At 28.2% G+C, this 17,967-nt stretch overlaps 1 protein-coding gene across 4 annotated transcripts; it reads left to right on the forward strand.

The window, feature by feature from the left end:
- Window positions 1–5,765: 5,765 nt before the first annotated feature.
- LOC111291276 (ARM REPEAT PROTEIN INTERACTING WITH ABF2-like) lies at window positions 5,766–12,826 on the forward strand. 4 transcript variants are annotated; one of them, XM_022882923.2, is made up of 19 exons: window positions 5,766–6,017; window positions 6,153–6,310; window positions 6,844–7,016; window positions 7,101–7,221; window positions 7,303–7,377; window positions 7,483–7,577; window positions 7,717–7,792; window positions 8,059–8,166; window positions 8,829–8,957; window positions 9,055–9,123; window positions 9,278–9,337; window positions 9,506–9,629; window positions 9,774–9,913; window positions 10,605–10,668; window positions 10,765–10,844; window positions 11,250–11,314; window positions 11,404–11,521; window positions 11,616–11,740; window positions 12,447–12,826. In XM_022882923.2, exons 1-19 carry the CDS (start codon window positions 5,777–5,779, stop codon window positions 12,538–12,540), a joined length of 2,115 nt encoding a protein of 704 aa, XP_022738658.2. In that variant the 5' UTR covers window positions 5,766–5,776; the 3' UTR covers window positions 12,541–12,826. The 4 variants fall into 4 exon arrangements, 2 of the variants coding, with proteins under 2 accessions (XP_022738658.2, XP_089601335.1); XR_016328592.1 differs by lacking the exon at window positions 10,605–10,668; XR_016328591.1 differs by lacking the exons at window positions 11,404–11,521; window positions 11,616–11,740; window positions 12,447–12,826 and adding an exon at window positions 11,007–11,099 and having other exon boundaries at window positions 11,250–11,305.
- Window positions 12,827–17,967: the final 5,141 nt, after the last annotated feature.

Consider the following 17,967-nt stretch of genomic DNA (forward strand, 5'->3'; position numbering starts at 1 on the left):
ATTGAGTATGTTATTGATACTTTATCTCCACTCTTATATAAAAAAAAAATAGCATACATCCTAAGAGATAAAGTACAAAAGCCTTGCTAACACAATCCATATCCCGAGCAGGAACTCTATCCTTAACATCTCTAAATGTAGTTTGTAACCATTGCAGCCTAATAGATGGACCACAAAAAATTTTAGTCTCATTAGCTACTTGAGCCTTTAACACTCATCAACTATCAAGCAGTGCAATGATATCATGGCCTTTTATGGTTATGTGGAGAATTGCATATACATTATTTAGTGTGATGGTCATCTCACTGAATAGTACGTAAAAGATGCTAATTTCAAGTTGTCACATTTCAACAAATATGGACACTATCGTATTTTTGGACAAACGATATGTAAAAACGATTAATGAATGCAATTGCAACCTAATAACATCCCATGGATACGTTGCCAAGAAATATCTAAAGGCCATTACTATAATTTTGCACCTTGGTTGATTAATTTTAACGTAGTTCGCTTTTATAACAGCAATAACAAATAGAAATTAGTTATTAACTTCATAGACACAAGTAACAAAAATAAATTATAAGCATTATCATGATTGAATATAATACTTAGCCATTCTATATATTTGCTACAACATGGGTCTTAAAGCTCTTAAAGATAAAAGTATTAGCCCTGTAGGAAAAAACTCAACCATCTTTTTCGCATCACCTCTACCCCTATCATCATACTATTGGGTGGGAGGCCTATCTTCAAGAACTAATTTGAAGGTCAACAATCAACTCATCTACATGTTCTTAGATGTGTCATTTTTTCTTAGAAATAGTATGACACGTCAAAGTGTCGAACGCACTATGTCCCCTACCTTTACAAACACCATCTCTTCTCGTTCGTGTCGTATCATTGTTTCATAGAATCAATGATCAACACTTTATCTTTCAAAGCAAATATGCAAATTAACCAAAACATAATTTTTTTATATTAATATTGAAAAATATATAAATATGTAAATATTGAAAAATATATTAAGGCTTTCAAATTTGCAAATCCAAAAACCTTTGAAAGTTTTCAAATTTGCATGTCTAGAAACATTTGAATGCTTTAGATTTTAGATTTGCATTTTTAGATTCTTTTGAAAATTTTTGAATATGTAAATCTAAAAGCTTTGATAAGCTTTGGAAACGTAAATGTAGAAGCTACGGATTCCAGCACAAATCCAACCCAAATTTACGAAATGAAAAATGCAAAATCAATCAATATCAAAGGAAATTACCTCTAAATTTAAGTTTGTGACTTGATTAACTCTAAATCTTTGGATTTTATGGTGATTTTTGGGTTAAAAACTGTGATATCCTATTTTAAGGTTTGAAAAGGGGTTTTAGGTGTGGAATCAAGTTTTGGGGTGTGAAGGTTTGAGGTTATGGGGTGTAATAAGTGAAAATTTGTTTTTAAGCTTTGAATTTGAGGTGTATCTAGGATTTACGTGTATAAAGTAATTATAGAGTGCATTTAAAAGCATTATTATACTTCGTTTATTTCATTAAAAATAATTTTTGCAAAATGGACTTATTTTTTGAAAAACTTGATACTTTCAGTTGTTTGAATGATCATGTGAAAAATATTTTCTAGTGTTTGAAGTTTTTCTAAAAAATTATATAGTATTCCATCAAAATAATATCCTTTACATAATTATTTAAATAATATTTTTACACTTATCTGTAATAATAATAATAATAATAATAATAATAATAATAATAATAATTAAAAAATACGACACAATAAAGTCATTATAATACTCTTACAAATTTAGAATATAATAAAATAGTTTATATATTATTTTTACACATAAGATAGTTTTTCAAAAGTTACAAACTATGGCCATAGTAATATAAATTATAGGATTTTATCTAAATAAGATAATTTTAAATGTACAAAATAGTTAATATTGTTCTTAGACATTATAGACCTACAATAATTATAATTAGCCTGCACAAAAATGTGGCTCCATTCAAATAATTTTAACATAACTATTATAATATTCAAAATTATTTATTATTAAAATTATTATGTATTTTAATAATAATATTTAATATTAAATTATTCTTTTTATTAATATTTTAAAATATTTAAAATAGCATTACTTTTCTTGAAGTATTATTTCTATTAATATAATAATATTTTAACATTATTATTTATTAGTTAAATTTTAAATATATTTATTATTAAAATAGTTTTATTTTATATTGAAAATATTTATTATTAAATTATGAAAGATATATTATTTATTTATATTTATTATTAAAATAGTAATATGAATAAATTTGTCAATAAAATATAAAATTAATATATTTTAAATAAAAAATATTAAAATATGATTTAAAATGGTCATACTATTAAATAATTTTATTATATTAAATAATATAAATTATTAAAATAATAATAAAATTATTTATGATATAAGTATTTTTATTTATTATTAAAATAATAATATAAAACTATTTATTATTGAAATATTAAAAATATTTATGGCTAATAATATACAAAATCAAATATTTAAAATTTAACAATTAGAAAACTTTAAATATTATTATTAATATTAATATTTTAATATTTTGATATTTTTAATTAAAATCACATAAAATTACCTTTTATTAACAAATGTTATTTCGAATCAGATTAAATTAACTTTGAGTTTAAACAATTATATCTAAAATTTGACTTGATTAAAATTATAAAATATTTAAAATTAAAATATTAAAATATTTTTTTGTATTAATATTTTAATATTTTAATTAAAATAAAATAATATTATGAGTTAAGTCAAACTAAGCTAAAAACTTGAGTTAAACTATGCTTACAAGCTTGGTGAATGGTCTTACTAATAAATAGTTATTATTTGAAAAATAAACTCATTTTCTATTAATTGATAAATCATGTTTCATTAATTAATGAATTTTTTGTTAAATAAACACAAAAAATATAAAATAATTTTTAAAAATCATTTTCTTAAAACAAATGGATTTTTTAAAAAAAGAAAAATGAAAAAGAAAAGAGAAAGAAAGGAAAACAACCAAAAAAGCATTTATATTCACATCATAGGTTTTTTCCTTTACACCTCTTATTTTAAAAAAAAGAAAATTATAAATGAAATTACATAATTATCCTTTTTACAAATTTTTGAATATTCATATCCGTTAAGTTTTATAATTTTTCAAAAATATATTTTCAAAATATTATATAACTTATCGAAAATGGATTTTTGAAAGTTCATTACTATGAAAGGAGAGTGCAAAAATTTAAGAAAAATTATAAAAAAAGAATTTTATTAAAATATTTTAATAATAAGTATAACAAAAAAAGTTATTATTAGAAAAATCATAAATTTAAAAATTAATAAAAAAGTTAATTTTACTATTTTGATCTTTGAGGAAGAATAAATCTTATGAGATTTTAATTAAATATTTTATTTCTTAATGTTACGAATAATGTAAATTTTTTAATAAATTTAAAATTTATCATTATTTTAATAAATATTTTTTGGTATATATTATTAAAATTTTATAATAACTCTAACTAAATTGAATTCTTTGGAGAAGTCTTTTCATATATTTATTACGATAAATTTCTTTAGTTAATATATTAGATTTTGATAAAATTACATCGTATTCAGTAATATTATTTGTACAGTTTCAAAGTTACTCTTTAGAAAAATCTCTTCATCTACTTATCACGATGAGTTTTTTTAATTAACTAATTAGAGTTTACCAAAATTGTCTAGTATTCAATAGCATTACTTGTACAGTTTTAAGAAATTTCATCGCTTATATGTGGCCTTATAAAATTTTATTTTATTTCTCTAAAATCAAAATAGTAAGATTAAATTTTTATTAATTTTTAAAGTTATTATTTTTAATAATAACTTTTTCTTTACACTCATTATTAAAAAGTTTTAATAAAATTACTTTTTTTGAAATTTTTTAAAAAAATTTTGCAATCCCTCGTCACTTAAATGAATTTCTATAAAGTTTAATAACTTTTTAAAAATCCACTTTCAGTGAGTTATATAATTTTTCAAAAATTCATTTTTTGTAAGTTATATAATATTTCAAAAATAAATTTTTGAAATGTTATAAAATTTATTAGATATAGATATCTAAAAATTTATGAGAAAGATAATTAAATAATTTCACTTACAAAAAATTTTGAAAAAAAAATTCCATCATTTAGTGAAGAGAAAAAGTTAGGGTGTGAATAAAAACATTTCAACCAAAAGGGGAATTCTATTTACACCTTATTTATCGGATATAGATATCTAAAAATTTATGAGAAAGATAATTAAATAATTTCACTTACAAAAAATTTTGAAAAAAAAAACTTCCATCTTTCAGTAAAAAGAAAAAGTTGGGGTGTGAATAAAAACATTTCAAACAAAAGGGAAATTCTATTGACACCTTATTTAATGCGATATAAACCCCACTTTTATATATGTCTCAAATTTAAAATTCATTTTCTTATTTTTACTAAATACATCATATCCCTCACTTTTTATTTTTCATTATTACCTTTCATCTCTTCTTCTTTTTTCACTTTCTGAAAATCGAGCTTCTAGAATATTCATATTTGAAAAGCTTTGAAGCTTCTTAAAAATAAATATCTGAGAAGTTTTAAGAATTATCGAATATTCATTTTCGAAAATCTTTAAAACTTTTTCGATATTCATTTTTGAAAAAATTCAAAAGTTTTCAGATATATATTTTCGAGAAGTTTTGAGCCTTCTTAGAAGTACATATTAGAAAAGATTTGGGGCTTCTCGGATTTTTATATTTGAAAAACTCGATTTCACTTTTTATCAAAAACCTTAATTATGCGCTTATGAACCCATTTACTTGATTATGTGTGCGAATGAAACTAAACTCGATGTTTTCAACATGCATGGGGTAAACTTATTTTTTCTCTTAAGCTTTTAAAAAATTTATAACAATATTTTTATATCGTACATGCTTGAGAACTTTGTCTCTTTCATTTGTACATATGATCAAGTAAAAATAAGTACATCGATGACTTATGTGTGTGTATGTATGTTAGTTCGAATTTAAATACCTTATAAAACATTGTCGTTAACAATTTTATCAGCAGATTGATAAATTCTATAGTATCTAATATTTTGGCCACCACTTTTTATTGTCAAATTTGTCAATATGTTATTAGTATTTTTTATAGCCCAAAGATTAGAGATCTTGAATTTTTTGTTATTAAGAGTTTGTAATTAAATATATATTTAAAAAAAATTTAAGTATTATCGAAAATGAATTTTTTAAAGTACAGGATAATTTTCAAAAATCTATTTTTGAAAAAGTAATATAATTTTTAGAAATGGCTTTTTTGATTGGTGTGTTTTATTCTTGACAATCTATTTTCAAGAATTATATTATTTTTTCAAAAATAAATTTATGAAAACATAATATATTTCTTGAAAATTTATTTATGAAAAATATCAGGTGGTTTTTGGTTGTATATATTATCAAATGTATTTTTATCATTTATTAAGGTTAAAAATAATATTTAATATGTATATATTTTTGAAATAAAATGTTGGAACTGTATATAGAAAATTTGGTGGTGTATTACGCTCCTAGCCAAAAAAGCTTCCCTCTTTTACTAAATCTCAAAAATACCCCTGATCCAATCTCTGTCTCGGTCTCTCTTCAAAGTCACGATTCTCAATTTCTCATTTCCGATAAAACCTTCCCCCTCTTATTCCCTTCTTTGTTCCTTCTTGATGGAGCTTCACGGGCGCGAGGACCGAGGCCTCCCAGAACGAAAGGGGCAAAAACGGAAACTGGAGGAAGAAATCCAAGAGGACCGCGAAATATCTCTCCCTTCCAGCGATGCCCGCTGTGCTCTATTGGCCGAAGTCACCGCTCAGGTTAACGTCCTCGACTCTGCCTTCTCTTGGCGCGAACCTGATCGGGCCGCCGCCAAGCGTGCTGCTCATGTGCTCGCCGAGCTCGCCAAGAACGGTAAAATTTTAAAATCTCAACCCCCGATCTCATTATTTTTTATACCTCTTGCCATTCTTTATGTTGTGTTTTTACTGTTTTTGAATTTTACGATTAATGGTAATAATTTTTTTGGGTGTTTTTTATCTTTTGCAGAGGAAGTTGTTAATGTGATCGTTGAAGGTGGTGCGGTTCCAGCTCTAGTGAAGCACCTACAAGCGCCTCCGTATGACGACGGCGACCGAAGCCCGAAGCCTTTCGAGCACGAGGTTGAAAAAGGAAGTGCTTTTGCGCTGGGACTTCTTGCCGTAAAGGTTAGTTTACTGAATATTAACGTTTTTATATAACTTGGTTGTTACTATCATGCTTTTTTTTTTCCTATAGTTTTGTTTAGTATTTATTGTATTTTAAGTTTTGAATTAGTTGTTGGAGTTTCACTTGTTCGTGATATGTGGCTTTTTTCTTTTTGAATTTCCTGTTACTAGCATTAGTAAATATTTGATGTTTTATTTCAATTTTTTATTTGTTACTAGTATGTTTCCTAATATGATTAATTAATGTCAATTCCACTATAGATAGCAGAAGTTGAACTTTGAACTTGAGAAAGTTTGAGGTGCATAGAGATGGCCTCCATTCATATTATCATTTAAGCAGAAAATAACACTATAATATAGAACTGGTGGTTGATTTCATTGCTTAGCCTCTAAAGCTTGGTTATTTATTGAGTCTGGTGATTTTCTTTGGTTTTGCATGATTTATGTTCTTGCTATTAATGCAAATATGTTTGGTATTCACTATGTTTAATCACTGAATCTGCTAAATTCTTTATTGCCTTTGCTGGCAACAGCCAGAACATCAGCAACTTATAGTTGATTCTGGGGCCTTATCGCATCTTGTAAGTTTGTTGAGGTGGCACAAAGATGTTTCTTCTTCTCGTGCTGTGATCAGTGTCATTAGAAGAGCGGCTGATGCTATCACCAACCTTGCTCACGAGAATAGCAGTATCAAAACCCGTGTCAGGTTTGCTAAAGTTGTGCAGTTTTTAACTCAATGTAGTTGTCTAGCTCCATGTTTATTCTAATAACTATCTTGATTGGTTGATAGAATGGAAGGTGGGATTCCACCTCTTGTTGAGTTGCTTGAATTTACTGATGCAAAGGTGCAAAGAGCAGCTGCTGGGGCATTACGAACCCTTGCATTCAAAAATGATGAAAACAAGAATCAGGTAACAAACCTTCCTTTAGAAGTTTGATGGATAAAATTGCCTTTAATGCTAATTAATGGTGTGAATACTTTGGTTTTGCAGATTGTTGAATGCAATGCTCTTCCTTCTCTGATTTTAATGCTAAGATCAGAGGATGCTGCTATACACTATGAAGCGGTAGGATGCTATCATAGCACTAGATAATTCTTGGAAATTTCCACTGTGTTTTAATATTTTCTTTATACCAGCTGTAGCATCAATTTTTTTCCCAATGAATTGTAGGTTGGAGTGATTGGTAATCTAGTACATTCATCACCAAACATAAAAAAAGAAGTTCTTGCTGCTGGGGCTTTGCAACCTGTCATTGGTTTGCTTACGTATGCTTCAATTTGTTTTGATGTTTCTTTTACATGGCTTAGCATGAGTTCTTACTAGTTACTTTTTACCTATTCTTTTAAACTGCAGTTTATCCGTGGTTCCCCCTTTTGTTAATTAATTTGTTTTATTGGAAAACAGCTCCTGCTGCTCAGAGAGCCAAAGGGAGGCAGCTTTATTAATTGGACAATTTGCCGCAACTGATTCTGACTGCAAGGTGAAGACTGCCTTTTCCCTTCATTAAACTTTACTAGGCTTAAGATACTTCTTCCTGGCTCTTTTTTTCTATTTAGGGGACACAGGAAGAAAAACCCATTATTGGCTCTTAAATTAGTGTCATGATATTTGAATGTATTTAGCTTTTCATATTATTTCCTTTGTCCCTATAGTGTATTAAAAGCACCGGTCTGTATGCTTATAATTTCTGTTGACCTTATTTTTTCATTGTTTCTTCTTTCTGAGATATGCTGCTTTGCAATGCAGGTTCATATTGTACAAAGGGGTGCTGTCAGACCCCTGATTGAAATGCTTCACTCTCCAGATGTACAGCTTAAAGAGATGTCAGCCTTTGCTTTGGGGAGGTTGGCACAGGTTATTATTGTTATTTTCTTAGTTGTACCGTTTCAAGCTTTTATTAATGCTGTGAATGATGCATAGTGGCTTTTATCTTCACATCTTGTGGATGGTTTTCCTTTTTCTGAGATAGTAATGAGTTTACTTATCTCTGCTTTAAATCTTTGCATTTTTAAATAAATTTTGAATTTAATTTTAGTTTATGTATTTCTGCCAGTTTTGGAACTAAACTACAAAAATTTTGTCCTATCAATTCAACTGCTTGTTGTTCTCTTGGTTTTGCAATTGTTATAACTCGTGGTTATCATGGCATTTTTAGGAAAACAGCCAATCTGTACCCCTTGTTTTCCACTCTTTTAAGTATTCTGTCTCTCAAACTTTTAATATGTTTGCAAATCTAATTTTCTGCCTGATATCTTAAGAATCTCTGCTCCTCAGTGTTGAATGGATTCAAGTTTCTGTGGGGCTGAATCTTTTTTGTGTTTTTTTTGTTAAGGAATTTACTGTTACACTTAATGAGGCCTTTGCTAATTGCATTTTCTAGATTTATAGTTATATAATTTCCAATAATTGTTCTCTTATGCTGCTTAGAAATTTAATACTCTCAACTAAATTTCTTGTCTTCATAAGTTGGAACACGTAGGCAGCTCCTTGCCACTAAAAAATAATTTTGATTTCAGGACACACACAATCAAGCTGGTATTGCACATAATGGTGGTTTGGTACCTTTGTTGAAGCTTCTAGATTCGAAGAATGGATCTTTGCAACACAATGCTGCATTTGCTCTTTATGGCCTTGCAGATAATGAGGTATGTTAGGTTGCGATAGTTGTGAACCTGGCAAAGTGCTTGGATTTAGTTTCTGGAGTCATGAAACACTGTGTTAATATATCGTTCTCTCCCATAGGATAACATATCCGAATTTATTAGGGTGGGTGGTGTCCAACGGCTGCAAGATGGAGAGTTTATTGTTCAAGTATGTCAAACCTTTCAGATGTTACCTCTTGCTCTCCTCTAAGTTCGCATGCTACTAGTTTCTAAGTTGATGACAGAACTCAAAACTTTGTCAGCTCATTTCTATGCTTTTTCTTTTTCCTTAACTGATTTTATATTGGTAATTGTACTTTCAGGCTACAAAAGACTGTGTAGCCAAGACATTGAAAAGACTAGAAGAGAAGATTCATGGGCGAGTAAGCACTGTCATTCCTTTAACTATCCTTTACCATTATATCTTTATTGATCATATTTTTTGTTTGGACTATGGAAAGACCTAGCTTTCAATGCTTATTTATGTTTTAGGTCTCATTAAATTTGTGTGTGTAATCTCTGAGATTTTGATTTTAATTTATCTTTTATAGGTTTTGAACCATTTGCTGTATCTGATACGTGTAGCAGAGAAGCCAGTCCAAAGACGAGTGGCTCTAGCTCTAGCTCATCTTTGTTCCCCCGATGATCAGAGAACTGTATTCATTGATAACAATGGTCATATTCTTTGTCCCTTCTTCAGTTATCCCATAATCACAGTCATATTCTTAATTCTGTGCAATTTAAATTAGTCTATTGCAGTAATGGAGCACACGTCTTTGGGCTGCTTTGAGAGGCTGATTGTGCTCTATTTTCATGCAGGACTTGAGCTGCTTCTTGGGCTTCTTGGTTCTACAAGCCCTAAGCAGCAACTTGATGGTGCTGTTGCTCTGTACAAGTTGGCCAACAAAGCTATGACTCTTTCTCCCATGGATGCGGCTCCCCCTTCTCCAACACCACAGGTGTGAGTTTGTAAAAGCTCGTTAGTTTAGTTCCATGGATTTCCATTGCCTGAAGTCATAAATCTGAATGAACGTTATTCTGAGTAGCTTGGTATTGTCTACTGCCAAATCCTGTTCCATGATCATTGAAAGGCCAGATCTATGACCAGTTGTAATTTAATATCATAATCTAAAGTTGGCGGTAAAATTGGACTAGGCTTATGAGTTTTTGTTTGTACATGTTGCCTGCCGACCAAATATTGGAGAATGAAGGAAAACTGACATTTTTGGTAGTACATCTGATTGAAGTGTGTGTTTATTTGTAGACCTTGAAATTAAAAACTGAATTTGAAATTAGTGACAATTCTTTTTAAAGAAAAAAGAGAGAAAGTTTGTCAAAACAATAACATGTACTTTTCTGGTTTTGGAGAGATTAATTGAAAGAACAAGGAAATTGAGGAATTGAAAACTTCCTTTCTTGTTTTTGTTATGCATTTCCAAATGTTCTTGGGAAACAAATGAAAAGCCTATAATCTGGATTAGGAGAGCTTTTTTACAGATATTCTTATTTTTGCTAAAGAATCTGAATATGTGTGTGGATGTGTGTTCATATAATCATTTCAAATTGCTAAAGTAGATTGACAACATTCTCATAATTGGTTCTCGAAAGTTCTATATGAAGTGCTTGTTATGACATACAACTTTAATGCAGGTCTATTTGGGGGAGCAATATGTGAACAACACTACATTGTCTGATGTTACCTTCCTAGTTGAAGGTTGTTATTTTCTGATACTTGCTATGGAGAAATATTTGGTGACGTTCAAAATATAGCTTTTGTTATAATTATGATCCTCTTTCTTTTCTCTTGCAGGTAGACGGTTCTATGCTCACAGAATCTGCCTACTTGCTTCTTCAGATGCATTCCGTGCTATGTTTGATGGAGGTTATCGGGTGAGTTTACTTTTGCATCATTTTAATGTCCCAGTTGGTCATCCTTCCTCTTCCCAACAGGGGCCTAGGGTTCTGTTCAGGCCTTCACCCTTGGTGTTTGGGTGGGAGTTTTTATTCATAATCTTTCTAAACCGAGAGAGTGTTTATTGCTTTATCTTGCAGCTTATTTGAGATATAATCCTATATTTCTGATGATTCTGGAAATGCTCTAAACTCATCTATTTTTGCAAGCTTGGGCTTTTTCACTTGTAACTGGTAGCCTTATTGTTTCTTTTCGAAAATACTGGCACTCTTATTATGAGTTTAGCTTTGAACTTATATACCTATAGCACTCACTATAGGATAGAAACAATGTTTTCAAGCTACATGATATTCATTTTTAATTCCTCTTGGCCTGTGTTGCAGGAAAAAGATGCAAGAGATATTGAAATTCCAAACATTAGATGGGAGGTTTTTGAGTTGATGATGAGGTATGACGAATTCTCTGATCCAGATCTATCCACATTAACTTGATTCTATTTGATCATCAGTAATTTACTTTGTTTCGTTTTTTTAACAGATTTATATACACTGGATCAGTAGATATTAGGTTGGATATTGCACAGGATCTGCTCAGAGCAGCTGATCAATATCTTTTGGAGGGACTTAAGCGACTCTGCGAGTATACAATTGTGCAGGTGAGCCAAAAGGGTTGTCTGTATATATTTCAAATCCTTTTGCTGCTTTTATATTGGGAATTGGGGTCTGATTATTTCTATGTTTTCATTAAAGGATATATCGCTGGAAAATGTTTCAAACTTATATGAGCTCTCTGAAGCCTTCCATGCTATATCATTGAGGCACACTTGCATTTTGTTTATCTTGGAGCATTTTGATAAATTGAGCACAAGACCTGGGTATGTACTTCAATCAACTTGCCACATCCCTGCCCTTCTTTAGGAATTTTACTTTGTGTCAAACATAATAGTGTTTAGCATTGCATTTTTTTTGTATTGTCTACTCTTTCTAGTTGTCAATGTGCTACTTGTATCAAACTACGAAGAGGTTGTTTTAGATCCTAGATCTCTCAGTGTGCTGGTTGCAGTTTTCCAGAGCCCTTGTCTGGTATTTCTGTGATGAATGCGTTGGCTCAGTGTAGTAGTGTTGGGGCCTGGGACATGTTGAATTGTTAGGACATCGGCTGGAATGTTACCGGACTTTGAAGATGGAGAGTTGCATCTTACAGAATGCATTAGTGATTAGAGGAATTTCATGCTTTTTTCATGGCTGTGTCATTATGTTTTATATCGAAGTCAAAACCTTAAAATTTGTGCAAGTGTTGAGCTTGGTGACAAGGGTATCTATAAGGGAAGCTTGAATTGAATCTTTCTACATATACTGCCAGGAAAATGGAATAATCTTGGTAGTCTCTTTGGGCTTTTTAAACTAGCATTTGCCAAATGCTTATGTTTCACCATGACTGATAATACTTAATACTGATTTATAGTTTTCTGTATAATGAGATTAGATATAGCTCCCTTTTATTTCTTCTATGTCAATATTAGCTGCAGGATTCAAATCTATCACTAATGCTGAAAATTTCCACATCCTGAATAATTGCAGGCACTGGCATCTAATCCAGCGTGTAATTCCCGAGATCTGCAATTACTTTACCAAAGCACTTACAAAACCTAATCCTCATAATCTGCGGGTATAGAAGGCCGGTTTTTAACTCCTGATCTCTAACTAGATAAGTTGTACAGAAAGTAGCAGATCTTGATGTTGTGGAGCCCACTGAAGGTTCTAATTTGTTCTTTGTAGCATGGTTCATAATCATTACTGATGGATGGCAGAGTATGTGTTGCATGTAGGAAAAGTATTGAGTTTCTTTGATTCATTGTGGTTAGATGTTTTGAAAATTTGGCCTCCACTTTTCATCTTCATGGACTGTGTTGGTTGTTGGATTTAAATATATTCAAACTATTTTCTTGAGTTGCCATTCATGGAAAATGCTTGTTATTTTCTACCAGAAAGCAGTAACAAGTTTCTTGATAGTCTCCCTTGGGGTGTGCCATGAATAGAATGCATTGAGTTTCCTGTGTAAAAGTTGAGAATGCTTGAAATGGAAGATCATGAATAAATCCAAACCAGGCCGATGAATCTTGCAAGGAGAGTACCCCTTGTGTATAGTATATCTGACAATTTAAAACATAATACAAAGATACAGCATTAAAATGATATATAAAAAAAAAAAAGTCAGTGACGGGTTAAATTTTAATTTAAAGCCTACCACTTTTGTTATTTGGAGGCAGGCTTCATAGACAAGGTTGATGATGCAAGCTTTGAATAAATTTAATTTAACTTAAAATATATACCGATGATAAAATTTTTGTTTTGCAAAAAATATTAAAAAATTGAAAATATGTTTAATTAAATTTATTATCTGAATGCCTAAACAATTTATTATAAAAGGCGGTGTTATGTGTATTAAAATATTATATTCATAAGATATATTACATATTTATTTTTATTTTAAAAATTTAGGTGAAAAGTTATAAAATTCTAATGAATTTAATAAAATTTTGAAAATCTTTATTTCATGTGACTGAATGATAATATATATTATATATTATATATATTATATATATTTAACAAGTGTATATGTAAATTTTTTTTCATAAATAGCTATAAATTATTTAACAAGTGTATATGTAAATCTTTTTACGAGGATTGACGCAAGCGTCAACTCTGGCAAGCTATCATCTATAATTGCCTAAACAAGTATACAATATGATTAAATTTGGTGTTATAATATTCACATATGATTCTTAAGATTTAAGATTATACTTGCATGTGGTATCAGGCCTAATTATTTGATATTAGGACCTAAAATTATGTTTTTTAAATGTTAATTTTGCATAAAATTAAGTTTTGAGCGAAATCTTATAATTGTCGCAATCCAACTTTTTGATCTTGTTTTCTCTAAATTTGGGGCTTTTGTTTTTATTTGAACACGGATCAAAACTATACTAACAATTTTTAGTGATTTGTTTTGTAGAGAGAGAAATCAAAGTTTAAAAGTTCAGGTTTTATATTTGAATGAATTCAAAATTTAATTAAAACCTTGATATTTTATATGTTTTAATTCTAATTGACCTTTAAACATTGTTACCCATGTCTTATAGAGATGAAATAAAGTATTTAATTTCATAAAAATTTGAATTATATGATCAAATTTGAAGAAAGTTGAATCGGGCTATACATTGGTATTTTGAACTGAAAATTTTTCTTCCATTCGTGGAGATTTATATGTTTTTTATATGATTTATTACATGAATTTTGCAAATAAATATGTTAATTGAAGTTTGGAAGATTCAATTGCGTAAAAAATAAAGAAAACCATGAAAATTTAAAGAAATCTTGAAGTAGGTTAAATATGGGTTTAACAATCAAGTTTCTTTAGGTTAATTGATCTTATTTTTATAATTTTTTGATGTATTTTTTCATATGTGTTTGATAAAACAATAGCTTAATTGAATTTTAGAAACCTTAATTTCATGAAAAACACAAGAGAAGCATCAAAATCAGGCTTGAAACAACAAATAGACCTGAACGAGTCACAATAAGATCCAATTGGGTTGAGCTAAATTTGTTGAGGTTGAAGACAACCTTCTAACAAATGTAGAACGAAGCCCACTCATGGCTGATGGTGCGTATGGCGCATGTGACTTACCCTGGTGGCCATTTTTGTTTCAATTACTTTGTCTTGCTTAGAATTTTCTTTTTGAATTTTCTATTATTTTTTTGGATTTTTTTATTGCATGAAATATTTATTATTTTATATTTATGCATAATTTAGGAATTATTATATGTTATGCACATGATTTCTGATAAATTATTTTATGATCAAATGTGACTCTATTAGAGTTATGTACTATTTCTATATGTTGTTTAAAATTTACATACTATTGGCCTAAAGTTATGTGCATATTTGAATAAATTTAGTAATTTTGTTTTTACTAATTTTTAACTATCCATTTAAAATGAAACATGCATTATTTTGAAAGGCAAGTTAGGTTTGAATTCCATGAGATTTTGGTACAGCTAACATTAAATTGGTAATTTATTTTATAATTTCATTTAATCATTAGATAATATTGAATTATTATTTATATAAAATAATTTGAGTTTAAAATTGTTACATTGATTTATTTTTTCCATGACTATATTGACATTATGTATCATTGTTAATTTGTGAAATTTTTATTTTTGGTATATGATACATAAGAATAAAGTATTGAATGAAAATATTAAATTATTTATAAAATTCAAGACACTTGCTTTGAATGCAATAAATCATTTATTGATCTAGTGAGACACATTCAATTTAAGTATTTCATAAGAAAAAGATCAACCCTATAATAATCCATTGAAATATACATTAATTATTAGTGTTTTACATAAAAGCTATCAATTTTTAATGACCCAAAAAGATACATCAAAGTCAAGTATCTCATGGGAATTGATCAAAATTGTATATACTTAGTTAAGTACGCAACTTAAAATTATGGGTAGTCCAAGTTTCTCGATACGAGAATATACAATTATCTGTCAAAGTGGCTCATTCATTGAGAATTACAAGATTTTCTTACGCACAGGAATGAAAGTGTTTTCAAATTACCTTATGTAATCACTTACCTAAAGGGAGTTATTGTGTTTGGTAATTTAGAGTCAATATGAAACATCATGGTTGAGGGTATGTTAGAATATGAGGTTTGTCTACCTAAAGGGGATAAGCTTTTCGAAAATTAAAATATTTTCATATTAGCTTCATGTGAAAAGTGCATAACAACATGTCACATTCTTTGTCCAAAATGGAGTTTGTGATGATATACTTGAACTTTTCAATTTTATTACAAATAATACATCATGGGCTAGTGTTATTTGTAAGGATTGTTGCTCATATATGGAATGTTGCATTCTTTTGTCTTGAATATTACTATTGATTTTGGTGATAAAGATCAAGTATGTTATATTAAAAATGATAAAAGGTGATTTAAAGCTTAATTAAGTCATGGGTGTTTTAAAATATTACATTTTGTGATGACAAAAGTCTTTTAACTAAGACAAGTGATGACAAAAGTCTTTTACCTTAGACAATTTGTGAATAGTTTAACTATTGTTTAGTCATATGAATATAAAAAAATAATTGTCACAAGTATGTTCAGTAAGTTTGTTATATTATTTTATTTCAATTTATCATCATTTGATAAAGTAGTTTTATGAAAGATCATAGTTATGCAATATATGACATGTGAAATTACGTTTGATTATTTTGAAAGCATGTATTATATGTGATAAACATGTTTAGTATTCTTACATTGTTTTAGTTATATACATATATATATATATATATATTACATAATTATGATTTAAAATTGTAGGCATCAAGTTTAAAGCCTAATAAAGTGCATAATGTGATATATATTTTAGAAAATCTCATTTTTTTTATAGACATATGAAACTTAAATGTTGGCTTTAATAATTTATGAGAGACATCTAGATTTTATGCTAGTCTATTAAACAATGACAAAGTATTGTTGTTAAAATTATGCAATTATGTTATGAGAAATAACATGTGTTAAATAATTGTGAAAATAATTTGTTTCACTTAAATCGTAAGATTAGCTTTTAAAATCTTTTACTTTTACAAAAATAATCAATAAATCAAGTATACTTTCATAAGCTATTAATTATTTTCTAATTATGATATTTTTAGAGAGTAACGAGTAAAATTTTATTTTTTAATAAGTATTTAGAGCATACTTTTGATATTATGAAACTCTATAAAATATTACCATCAAGATCCTAGGTAATAATTAATGAAAATGAGTTGTGAAAGTCAAAATGGATATGAGCAAATGTTTTAGTCTAAAAGAGTAAATTAAAATTAGTTTTGTGAAATTCAAATTTTTGATTGAAATGCATTGTTGTTAAGGCTTTCTAGATTAATTTACCTTAATGTTTAATATCACAACTCACGCTTGCTGATTTTGAAAATATTATATTCCTCACATGAACATTATCATGTACATGAGATTGATTTATATCATAATCATTGTGTATATGATAGTCTAGAAAAAAACGCATTATTGACATTCATCATATACTTTTATGTTGAAATTTATGGTATGAAATTTATGAACTTTGTTCAATCTTATATATAAAGTGCTTGCATTGGTAGATGTTATTTATGACTAGTCAATTTTTAATTTTGAAATTTCTTGTAATCATTCTTGAAAGATTGAAATGCCATAATAAATATATTATTAATTGTTAAGACAATATACTTGGTAGTATGACATGCTAAGTGTTTATATATTGCTTGATAGCATGATTATAGAATATGACAAATTTTTAAGGTTTACAAAATGATAATGGGCATTCTAAGTTTTAACTTGTAGTAAACCATACATTTAGATTAATATCTTGCTTGGAGTGATCACATGTATAAATAGACATAAGAGAATCAATAAAAATGTAATGATTATAAAATTTTTTATGTTGTTATGAATTGTCTCTAAGTTATTATATGTGATTACCTGCACAAAAGAGATTATTATACATTTTTAAGTTAAAGATAATTGTGAAACATTTTTATGAAGTGAAAAGATATATATATATATATATATATATATATATATATATATACCTAGGGAATTTATCTATTCAAAAGGGGATATATTTTTGAAAGTTTTTGTATTTTTCAATATTTCAAAATGTGATCACAGAAAGATATAATGCTTTCTTTAAAAGAATATCAAGATTAAATTTATGATATGGCACCTTGATTGTTTTGATTAGACCAGTAAAGATATTGAATTGATTAAAGTTTTATCTAATTGGACTTTGTACTTAATTTTAGTATGTTTGTATACTTCTCATCATAAGTTAATATTTGCCATAAATAATAAATTTTAAAATGTTTTCTATAACATAGTAAATGTATAAATTTTAGTCACTTTAATTTATCACATTTGAGGATATATATTTATTGTATAAGGTCTTAAGATGGCCAAAAAGGTTAGCATCCAAACAATAAAGTTTAGACTTATTATGATATGTCAATTTATTTTAAGAAAAA

This window comes from Durio zibethinus, chromosome 16 (assembly GCF_047325235.1).
Source record: "Durio zibethinus cultivar Kanyao isolate XHJ-2024 chromosome 16, ASM4732523v1, whole genome shotgun sequence".
NCBI lineage: Eukaryota > Viridiplantae > Streptophyta > Magnoliopsida > Malvales > Malvaceae > Durio > Durio zibethinus.